Raw genomic sequence first — 12,414 nt, 5'->3', positions numbered from 1 at the left:
TTTGGTTCCTTGCCGCTGTCGCCTCTGGCTTGCTTAGTTGGGGACACTTCATTTCCAGCGATATCGTTGACTTGATTGCAAATGATTGCAAAGATACTATTTAAACTGAACTGAGCTGGATGATGACATCACTGAATTCAATGATGAACTGTCTTTAACTGAAAAATGAGTGTTTACTATTGTCATTTTGCATTATTGACACTATTTTCCTAATTAATGCTGTTCAGTTGCTTTGACACAATCTGTATTGTTAAAAGCGCTATATAAATAAAGGTGACTTGACTTGACTTGACTTGACTAGGCAGAGAAACAGTGGTGTTAAATTTAGGAAATGTTTCCATTTGATCAATATATGCTGTGATATTAAACTGTTTTTTTTTTTCACTTTGAAAAGCATCTCTTTTTTTCTGGAAATCAACAGTGCGATGACAGGATTTTTTTATGATGTCATCACTACCATGCTGTTCAGAGCATGCAGAGTACTCGTATCATATACTGTTTAAAGTCTCTCCATATGTTACATATTTTTCTCTTGGCTGTTTACTCTTATGCTGCTGGCTGTTGTGTAATTGATCAGGTTCAACCTTCATGCCTACTTAATTATCAGTGCAATATATCGTCAAATCATATATTTTGTGAATGGCCACTCAAGTTGCATTTATGACTGGGAATCTCTGGGATAATTTTGATACCCAAGTTTTCAAGTTGGGTGGGCCACAGGCTTCAAACATGGCAGAAGACAGAACTATTGCTGTAGTGACTGTTAAGTTTTATTTGTTTTTCTCACAGCATCTGCATTGCTTTACCTTGTCTATACAGTAATGTATATTTATGTATATAAATAAGTATTTGATGCATATTGTATGTTTTTGTTGTTTGTTTTTTTACACAGTAAAACAACATTTATTTGTCTGAAATTCCAGGATCATCAGCAAGGTGACTTACTAGATAGCACAATCAGTGTATATAATAACTAATTACAGTTGGATAATACAATTGCATTACTTTTCAAGACAAAAAACCCAAGAATGCAAGGAATGCCCCCCCCCACACACACAATTATACTTTAAAAATCCTACACACATTTCTTCTGTCAGTTGCAGAGATGGACATGAACTGACACTGCAGTGCAAGTATTTGAATGAGTGCTTTACCAGACAGTCCAATATTGTGGTATCAGTTATTTCCAACATTAGCTTCTTGCGGAACTCCAAAAACATACCTACATTGAACATACAGACAATTCAGTGCAGTTTCCAGCTGAAATAAACACTAGTGCCAATAAAACATCAATAACTTATTCCTTTTCACACAAATCATGATTACAGAGGCAGATTATCCATTAATGACACTTATTTTTGCACAGTTCTTTGTACAATACTACTGTATGTTATGACCTCATAATGCTTTTAACTAAAGCATTTTAAAATTTTGTATCACATAACCAGTTCCATATGTGAGGCTTTTATAATGTGGTAAGCTTGCTCAGTAGCTCACCTGGTATTGCATTGCACTTGCGATATGGAGTGCACGTGCATGAGTCCCATGAAATGCAAGTCACATTGAAAGAGCTCAAAGACTTGTAGTAGCAAGTTAAAGGGGCGTGGTTGCTTTGTTTGTGTCACATTTGCTTTTGTTAACACTACTGGTTAGATTCAGGGTAGGGTTTAGTGTAGGTGTGAATGTGACACCTACAAAAGCCAACAATAAAATGTTTCCATATTCATGTTCATCTGATTTGGAGAAAGTTGAATGCTCTTTTAGTGCCACTCACTGGACATTTTGCTCTAAAAGTGCCAATAAACATGCAAGAAGCAACATAATGTCATAAGAAATATCAAATGAGCCTAGGCTGATTATTTCAGAAAAAACTTGCTTCTAAACAGCTCGTAATAACAAAAAAGTACACTGGTCGCTTTATTTTTAAGTCAGCCAGACATCTCTAAGTGGACAATTCTGGGCCAGAATAAGCTGTAAAATGGGCCAAACTTCATGATAAAAGTTGGGCTATGTGACACTACTGAAAGTCCCCTCTAGCACATCTGAACTCACAGAGGCTCAAGACATGTGGAATGCTCTTGGACTAACTGTGGGTAATTTCCTTTTGTTCATCATGAGCTCAGAACTTTAGATGGACCTGTTGATCCATTTGTTTCTTAGTGCATCTAATCTTTACTAATATATCAGTTAGAGCGACTCTCAGACGCGTGGATCAGCCGCCCAGACAGGTGCGTCTGCCATTAGTTAATGATGCACTCCCTTGGTTTCCCGGTGTCAGACAGCAAACCTCCCTCAAGCACTGTGAGTACTGTTCAGGCAAGGCAACTATTCCTGATGAACATGAAGACAGTCCAAGTGCAGCTGGAATATATTACTGTCATCTCACTCTCCCTCTTTCCACAAAGCCCTGAGTGCATGAAGGTTATCGAAACATAACTCTACCCACTCACAAAAACTTACAGAGGAGGACAGAAGAAGAAGAAGAAGCATATACTATTTTTTGAATGGATGATAGACAAAACCACCACTGTAAGTTTAAGCTGGATGCCATATGTCAAATGATGTGATTTGTCAAAGATGAAACACGCAGTATAGGTGAAAATGTTAAATGGGAGTGATTTTGAAGAACTTAAGATTCAGTTATTGTGAAGTCATCACTGTTATTGTGAAGTATTGTCCAGTGCTTTTGAGTATCCCAACCAAAAAATGGTACTGGTAATGTCTGAAAAAAAACAAAAAAACATGGTACTTTTTTTTTTGACAGCTTATTAGTAGTGTCAGAAACATAATGAATATTATGTTAGGATCAGGTTTCCTGCTTTTGCTTGTCGAAGTAAACTGTTCTAATTGAAAATGTAAATGTGCTCATTTTTCATCTGCACCACCCTGATTCACTAATTGACCATGCACCGCACTGATCTATGCTCGCTATGTTGCATGCCAAATGACCATCAGTTGTGCATACACACAAAAACCTGCACGAAATGTTAACATGCCACAGATATAGCTATTATACTAATCTAAAACAGGGCAGCTGGATACATTACAGCTTGACTGCAACTAGATTTTCACCAGCCAGTGCAACAATACTAGGCAAAATGAAATGAACTTCAGAGCTTTGTATGGATGTATGTGGATGATGAATGTGAATTTCCACTGATTTCTGAGAATATCGAATAGTCATTTGTTATACACTGAACAAAATTATAAATGCAACACTTTTGTTTTTATAATCATGCTGTCTAATCAGCATCTTGATATGCCACACCTGTGAGGTAGATGGATTATCTCGGCAAAGGAGAAGTGCTCACTAACACAGATTTAGACAGATTTGTGAACAATATTTGAGAGAAATAGGCCTTTTGTGTACATAGAAAAAGTCTTAGATCTTTGAGTTCAGCTCATGAAAAATGGGGGCAAAAACAAAAGTGTTGCGTTTATAATTTTGTTCAGTGTATAAGAAAAGTTGTTTGGTACTGTTCACCATTCTAGCAGATAGTGGAAAGATGCCATCTCTTTGTCTTCATAAAAGATGAAAAATGTAATGCAGATCTCTCTCTCCTGTGATGTCTGAAGGATTTCTTTCAAGCAAGACTTACAACAACTAGGCATGGTAACATTTGGAAATTATAACAGATGTATCAAGTTTGAAATGATCAAGACAGCAACAAGTCTTCAATTTTCAAAGCATGTGGCCATCCAATCCGTCTTGGGCTCAGGCATGCGTTTGTAGAGCTGGGTGCCAATCATGTGAATGACTGGTGTAAACACATTCCATATGAGAAAGAACTATTCATCAATGATTTCTTTTTGAATAAAAACACCATTTGAACAGAGTCCAAATGAGAGACGGATTGTTAAAAGCAGCAGATAGAGGGAGTCAGGAGTACGGAGCAGAAGCAAAGCTTAATCCACACCCACAAACCCCCTCCAACCCTTTACCCGTCCTCACTGGAGCAGCTGGACAAGCCTGAAGATTTAATTTAAGAGAGCAGAGAATTCCGTGGCCCTCGTCCATGTAACTGACGGCAACTGCAGTGAACCGACTACAGCATCCTGGAATTCATATGGAACAGAGGTCCTGTGAGATTATTGGAAGGATCTCAGGCCCAGTCATTTCCACTGATCTGTGAGCTTGAGATACCTCATGAACCCTACAGCAAGTAAAAGGCCAGTTACCAAATTAAAGAAACAAATTAAAGACATTCATAGTCCTTTCTTTTTTGCATGACAAAAAAAAGCCAGTTCTTCTGTTAGATGGTCCAAAGATGACATCAACAACTGCACGCTGGCTCATTCCCTCTAGGCCTCGACGGTCAGTTAAGTAGCCACATTGAAATTTGGCTGCAAGCTATGGACAGAAATACATTGTTGGCTGGCAGAGGGTCTCTAGATCTTTGTGTCCAGAACTGTGAAAGTTTGCATTCTGGGTGCATTCCTATACTGCTAAAATAAGTCAAAATAATGCTACCTCTTTTCAACACAGAGTCAGTTTGTTCAGGATTCTTGAAGGGATTCTCCAGCTCCACGTCACATTCTGTAGATATGATATGCTTTGGAAAAGCTGTGGTTGAATCTGGTTCATAGGCCATTTAAGGTCACATAAAGAGAGCTATGCAATTTATAATTTGCAACCAGGAGATATTTTGCAGTGTTTTAGTAGCAAGTGGTGTTGCTACTAAATCAATCCACCAATCTGTCAATCCACCAATAGCCAATGTCGCATTGTGTATTAACTTTCAAGCATAGTCCAGCGAAATTGAGATAACAGCAAAAGAGGTCTGATGTAGGATTTCATAATAGCAAGACTTACCTAAAACTTCAATGTGATTCTACAAGCACTGGTATTTCCTCAGGAAATGCTAATCTAGTTATCGATATGCTGTTGTTTTTCCCTTCATTGGACGTTAAAGCAAAATATTACCATATGTCCCCTACTGTGTCCAGTATCATTTTGGACGATTGATCCTCCCAAAGGGAGCAGGTGTTTGCACAGGAAAGAAAGTAATGTACTGCCATATGAACGGATCCAATTTACATGTGATTGCGAAACAATCCATTGTAACAATATCAGCAAGTCTCATTGCCCCAGCGAGATTTTCTAAAACATGACTCATTTGTACTGAGTTCTCCCTTATGTTACAGAGGAAAAGCCATATCTGCTACTGAAATAGTTTTTTTACTGCCCTGTTTACTGTCATTCACTTTAAAGTGTACCTGAATATTTAATAAACTTTGACTATGTAGGTCTATGGTAACTATTGCGGTGTTTGGTGAACGTGTACGACTTTAACATAACCCGCTTGCAAGCTGTTTAATCGAAATCACTGATGACAACCCAACACTGAACATGGCTTCATTTCAAGAAATCATTTGTCACAAACAAAAAGACATGCTTACGAAATGTTTATGTAGGTTTAATGACAGTGCACCAGGGTGAAACGCCATCTGCTTCTGTCAAGTTTTATTTCTCGTGCAATTCCAGAAATATGCCACAAACTCCTTCAATCCGTATCATCCCCCTAGGCAGAATGTGAACATATCGCCCCCGGATGGGTTCACGGTGCAGTCAGAGCTGGCACAGACCGCTTGATCCTTTATTTCTATTATTTATCACATCTCAAAGAATGGTATTGTGCAAATCAAAGTCAAAAATGTCAATGCGAGAGCCAACTGTGGCAGTCTGATCAGTTGGCGATGTGTGAAACATGTCCCAGATGGCTCGCATATGCATGGGGTTTGTGCACGCTGAATACTTTTCTGACAAGTCAGGGCTGAGATATGATACGACCAATAAACAGAGCTCACATAAGCTCTCCACTCTTGCTCCTGACAGACCTCAGGGATATCAGAGTACTTTTGTGTTGACTCTAAATCAGGGGTGCCCAATGCTGTTCGTGAAGTTTGACCTTCCTGTTCAGTGCCAACCCTTCTCTAACAAAACTGTCTGTGATTATTAAAGGTCCCAGGAGATCTCAATTGGCTGGTTCAGGTGTGTTTGCATAGGGTTAGAGCTGAACTTTGCCAGAAGGTAGATCTCCAGGATTGGGCATCCTGGTTCTAGTACAGTGGTTTCCATCCTGAATCAGATCCTCAGCTCATTAGTAGAGAGTCGAAGACCTGAAATGGAAATGTTGGGGCTCCAGGAACGAGGTTAGGAACCACCGCACTAGAATGTGTGTACTGTATGTCCCTTACAGAACAATACTGTGACAGGACCATAGTACTGTTATGGTATCAGATGGTAATACAGTGGTTCTTTGACCAACAAAACATCATAGTACGATTGTGTATGCTCAAAACAGTGGTAGTACCATGGTACATTGTCCAAAAAACAAAGTATTGCTGCAGTAAATATGTTTTATCAGGTGTTCTCTGTATCCATGCTTGAACGGTGCGAGTTTAAAGTAATGGGAAAAGCATTGTCAAGAATAAGTCTTTGAAACTGTATTTGGGGAATAACCTCCTTGCATGTTTACATTACTGCTCTTCCCCCCGCCTAATTTATTGCATCCACATTGCATTGAGAAAAGAAGTCCAAATCTGAGACAATAAAGATCTGTTGCCTTCTTCCCCTCTTCTTCCCCTCCATGTTTCCTCTGTTATTTATTTCCAGCATCACACATCTCTTCTTCCAGTAAGGATGCATCTTTGTGTTTTATGGCTGCGTGTGTCACCGAAAGTTCTTCATTCAGGAAGTGAACTAAGAAAAAAGGACTTCTTGTTTTATGCTAAATCATACTCTAAAAGTAGAACGCTGTTATGATGATGACCACATTGTGGTGAACAGTGTTTTTTTGGAACAGCGCTCCTCCAAAGCGGTTGCGCAAGACTGGTGAAACGAAACGCAATCTTCTGCATCTTGAAAATGTTCGCCTCTGACAACATAAACAGACAAGCATCTCATCAGACGTGAGAATGAACTCCAAGGACTTGTTTGCAAATTTTGCCTTCCGAGCATATTGTCCGCACCTGGGGATGAGCGCAGGAAGTGATGCGTGGCTCCCGGGGGAGTTGAAGGATATCAGCTTTGACTCAGTGACATGAGGATGGGCCCTTATTCACAATCAGAGGCCAGAAGCGAGCAGTTTGAGGACAGGTCTGAGCCCGCTAATGAAAAGCACATGTGCTTCACAAGACTCTCTGGCTCTTCCCAGCTCATCTGCCTGGCCCACACCCTTCATTCTCTCTGCATTCAGCCCTCGCTCCCTTTCAAGTCTGAAACAAACTGGCTCCTCTCACTGAGACAACATAGAAAAGCATGTGGAAAGCAAAACCTGACATACTTTCTTAGGGTTGTGCTGCTCTGGTTTCTGTACAGATCAAAACAAAGTCTGCTTTTGAGATCAGGTGACTAAATAAAATGCAGCTGCCTGTTTAGCCATTGCAGAATTAATCCAATAAATTCAATGTGAAAAGTCTTGTGAGCCAAATCTTTCCTCGTCACCTCCAATCTAGCCATGATGTTTATGGGATCGATCTCACGCACACGTGTAACAAAGAAAAATGTCCACGGTCTCACGACATGCAAGCTAACCGTTTGTGACAAGAAGTTGCCCAACATTTGTGCAAAATAAGGCTTTTTGTGCGGCGTTGGCAGCGACAAGCGACACAGAATCCACCTTTGCTTCAGGTCCCGGGACTAGCGGATGGTTTCCAAAAGTCCTCCCCAAATTCAACAGCTCATCACAGCAATGATGACAAGGCCTCACAATTAGCTCTGTTTTACAAGGGCTCGCCTGAGACAAGCTCGTAACTCACATCACTCGTCTCAGCATCACCTTGCTTTCATTAAACACCAGGTATCTTTTCGCAGTCGAGGTGTTCATAGGGGTGGCCGGCTTAGATATTTTTCAATGCTGTTTTTCGCGATGGTTTATAAGGGATCCCAAAATGTATTGTGTACAAGGAGACTTGGGTACAGCTATAAACCATGGTGTTGTGCTATCAGGCATTTGAATCATATACACATACTTTGACTTTTGATAGCAAATACTATGCCATTATAAAATGGTTATGACTTCTTACAGTAGAGCAGATGGCTAGGGGAAGCAAACGGTTTTTCACAAATTTTATAATCTATGCTATAAAGTATAGTTTTACTGAAATAAATAGGTCATTATATCAGAGCTATGTTAAAAAAAAAAAAACACAAATATACAGTTGTGAGCCATAAAAAGAAAGAAATTTCCAAAAGTCCTCCCCAAATTCAACAGCTCATCACAGCAATGATGACAAGGCCTCACAATTAGCTCTGTTTTACAAGGGCTCGCCTGAGACAAGCTCGTAACTCACATCACTCGTCTCAGCATCACCTTGCTTTCATTAAACACCAGGTATCTTTTCGCAGTCGAGGTGTTCATAGGGGTGGCCGGCTTAGATATTTTTCAATGCTGTTTTTCGCGATGGTTTATAAGGGATCCCAAAATGTATTGTGTACAAGGAGACTTGGGTACAGCTATAAACCATGGTGTTGTGCTATCAGGCATTTGAATCATATACACATACTTTGACTTTTGATAGCAAATACTATGCCATTATAAAATGGTTATGACTTCTTACAGTAGAGCAGATGGCTAGGGGAAGCAAACGGTTTTTCATAAATTTTATAATCTATGCTATAAAGTATAGTTTTACTGAAATAAATAGGTCATAATATCAGAGCTATGTTAAAAAAAAAAACACACAAATATACAGTTGTGAGCCATAAAAAGAAAGAAAATAATAATAAGAATATGATTAATGAATAAGAAGTAAAAACATTAACAGCTGTAGCAAAAGTGGCTTTCAGTGTATTTAAGGAAAACATTTTATCAGTGGCACTTACCACAAATAGATGTCTAAATGGTAAAATAAAAAGTAATAAATATATTTAGCATTAATAAATATACTATGCTGATAGTCCACCAGAATAAAGTAAATATTACAGGATCTTAACATTTTTTTTTTAATATTTTAAACATTTATTTGTATAGTATTTAGAACACATTTGAAGCAACCAGAATTGGTTCTTCATTCTCAACTTCATTCTCCAAACTGCTCATGCTAATTAGAGGTGCAGGGTTTGATGTATGTGTCTCTTTAAATGTACATTAACATTAATTTTGTCATCTTAGAGGGCCAAAGACGTATAGGACATTTGAAAAACATGCATGTAATGTTCTGAAGCTGGCAACCTGTAACTTCTCAGCGGTTAGTTTGTGAAGGGTTGGATAGGAGACCTGTGAATGCTTATTCTTAGTTAATGAACAGTTTTGAGTTAGACCTTAAGAATTTTACACTTGATAGAATTTGATTGTACTTAAAATGGGTTTAAGATTGGGGACCATCACAAAGACTTTAGTATGCAGCCTCTTTATTCTGGGAGCTTCTCTTTTTTATATACAATTAAGGGATAGATGGACCTAACAACCAATCAAAGCCACCAGCTGTGGTTTCTATGGCAACCCTCGGACCAATGGCATGAGCTCAATCTTTTTTAAAGAGCACTTCTTTGGAGGAGGGCTACAAATAACAACAATGATTGACTGCTTTATTATTTATGCTACTATAATCGTGTTGTTGTCTCTTTGGGTATAGTGTTATGGCGTGTAAATTTAGAGAGCATGGGATTTGTCTGCTGTCATTGTGGTTTGTTTGTTGGTGGTCAAGATCACTGCATACCAGAAACAAAATCCAGTCGCATGATGTCATAGACTGTGTTCATCAAATAAATCACCAATCCTATCACTTCATGCAAACCCTCAGAACCCAAGACATTGCTCGAGTCATGCTCTACACTATAATGTTCTATAATAATGACCAAACTAATTTGTTATTATTTTGCGTGGAATGATCTACACACATTTATTTTGATTGTTACTGTTGCAATGCACATTTGCTTTGTTCATATGATGTGATTTGCAGTGTGTAATTTTCTGAGATCACCTGTGGATGGAGGCACAAGCTGACTGATCGAATATCAATAAATCTATTCTAATACTGCAGCCATAACTATAGTTTCGAGTTGCCTGGCTGCATGTGTCTGTTTACTTACGATGGATTCTTAACATTCTAAAACAAAGTTACCATGATCCAGTAAGAATGTGCAGAGTTTTTTTTTTTTTTTTTTTTTCAATATTACAATGTTAAATATATAATTTATGTTATTAAATACATGTTTTAAACGTATTCTTATTTTCCACTAATTTTTAAATTTGTTATATGCATCTCTTATATAATAAATATTAATTATTTAAATTTTAAATAATGAATACAAGTATTAAATAAAATGTAAAATTGTAATATAATATTTAATACATAATAATGTATTAGTTTGTTTTTTTTTACTAATGTTTGACATTTAAGTTATAAAGTTAAAATGGGTGAGTTTTTTTTTTTTTTTTTTTTTTTTTAGTTTGGTAACATGCAAAATCTGAGCATTGGAATTGAAGTATAGTAACATGCGTAAGAGTACTACACTACACAGCCACGAGCCATTCTGAATTTGGCCAAATGAACTGCAGGGACCGAGCCTATTCAGACACTGCCTTACAGCCAATCTAATCTCAAATACGTTTATTTGTCTTATCTGCGGACTGCGTTCATGCTAGGTCGTGTGTTGCGCATCAGCTAGATGTGAGGCCTGGGGTCTGAACGTGTCTGCTTCCCTCAGAACTGCTAAGCATTTTTACCTCAAAGATGAAAAGCGAAAGATTAGACAATTATCTCCTGCTTCGCTCCAACAAACGCAGCCAAAGACAACTTCCACTGCAAAATCTGATATCGGGGAGTTTATAAGCTCTTTCAGAGTGAAAAGGTCTTTCTCAGAGGAGCCAGTGAGCTGCTCCAAAGTTTATCGAGCCTGGCTACATTTGTTTAATTCCTTATCTCTCCAAACATGTCACTGGAATCAGCACTGCTTTAGGAAATTCAATTATACCCGAACGGTGCTAATGCACCAATAGTGCTCGGTTTGACAGACAAAGCAACAATATTTATATTATGGTATCAGAATGAGTCCAGTTGCACTTGGTAGGCACCAAGATTTCCACTTATTGTATTGCGCGTGTTCCAATAACACATTCAGCGTTGCTGCCCCATTGTTTGAATAGCGCTGATGTAAGTTTACACTCATTAAATCAGCTCGTGGACAAGGGTGCTGGGATGAAAACGATCAGGTCGCCCACTCATTTCACCAAAAAAGGATATTCCATGGCAAAACTTGGTGATCCGGTGGATGTAAAACTTGAAATCGGAGAACTGTGGCAATATTCTCATTTATTTCACACCAGATATTGTAGTATGCTTATACTGATGAACTCTGGGCACTGGAACTAACGCTCTTTTGAGATTTCTTATTTGAATCATTGCCAAAATTCTCAGTGGGCTTACATATTCTCAGTGGGAGGTTTTCAACCAGCTCCTAATAGGGGGGGTTGTTTGTTTGAGTGAATTTTTTCCAGTGCCAATTCATCTGTATAATTTTTGGTAATACTGATAGCATTTGTTTGGTATTGTTTTCAAAATAAATGAACACTTTTTTTTATCAATTGTTACAAAAGATTTCTATTTCAAATAAATGTTCTTTTGAACTTTCTATTCATCTGTGAATTCTGAAAAATAAAATGTGTCACGGCTTCCATAAAAAAATTCAGCAGCACAACTGTTAATAATCAATGAAAAGGAATGTTTCTTGAGCAGCACATCAGCATATTAGAATGATTTCTGAAGATCATGTGACACTGAAGACTGGAGTAATGATGCTGAAAATACAGCTTTGCATCACAGGAATCAATTGCATATTAACATTCACATAGACACCCCCTTTTTTGAAGGTTAGTGATACAAATTTCATGACATTACACTGGCATGCTACATTTTATATTTGTAATTGCTGTGAAAAGGGACATCTTTTTATTGCTTTGCTAATTAAGTAAATGCATGCAAATGAATGCAATTGTATGGATGACCTTGAAGGGCTCTTACCAGCTCCATAACCTCCAGCCCCTAAAGCTCCTGTCTGAGTCCCAGCAGCACCTCCATATCCTCCTGCTGAACAAGAGATCGCTTCATTAGCTTCCGTCTCACGCTTATAACATGCTTTATCTGAGTCCACTCGAGCAGCACACATTACATGCTTTCAACTTCCTCACAGCATTTGCACATGGCGAGATGTGACTTCACCGACTGCCACACAAATGGACTTTGACTTTTATGGCAGTTTTATAAGTAATGACAGCTCACTCTTACTGACACAGCCTGCCAGCAAACACATGTAACTTAACTGTAGCTCCCAAGTTTGAGAAAGGATAACAAGACACTAGTGTTATCATCCTTGCTGAACAACAGGTTTATAATATAGTAATAAGCTAGACTGGACTTGAAATAAAAAGCTATTGAACATTTGCATCATTTGTAGTGTTAAATTTATGA

The 12,414-nt window shown here is 38.3% G+C and overlaps 1 protein-coding gene across 1 annotated transcript in view; it reads right to left on the bottom strand.

Annotated features, from left to right (window-relative positions):
• The window catches only part of elna (elastin a), an 86,732-nt gene that overhangs the window by 62,408 nt on the left and 11,910 nt on the right, over positions 1 to 12,414 (bottom strand). Inside the window, exon 4 of the mRNA XM_016485605.1 lies at positions 11,968 to 12,030. Coding sequence (XP_016341091.1) covers positions 11,968 to 12,030 — 63 coding nt within the window. The remainder of the gene's footprint in view (positions 1 to 11,967; positions 12,031 to 12,414) is intronic.

Source organism: Sinocyclocheilus anshuiensis, unplaced genomic scaffold, assembly GCF_001515605.1.
Source record: "Sinocyclocheilus anshuiensis isolate Anshui unplaced genomic scaffold, SAMN03320099.WGS_v1.1 scaffold501, whole genome shotgun sequence".
Lineage (NCBI taxonomy): Eukaryota > Metazoa > Chordata > Actinopteri > Cypriniformes > Cyprinidae > Sinocyclocheilus > Sinocyclocheilus anshuiensis.
The sequence above is the reverse complement of the archived record's forward strand: the minus strand, read 5'-3'. Positions and strand labels throughout refer to the sequence as shown.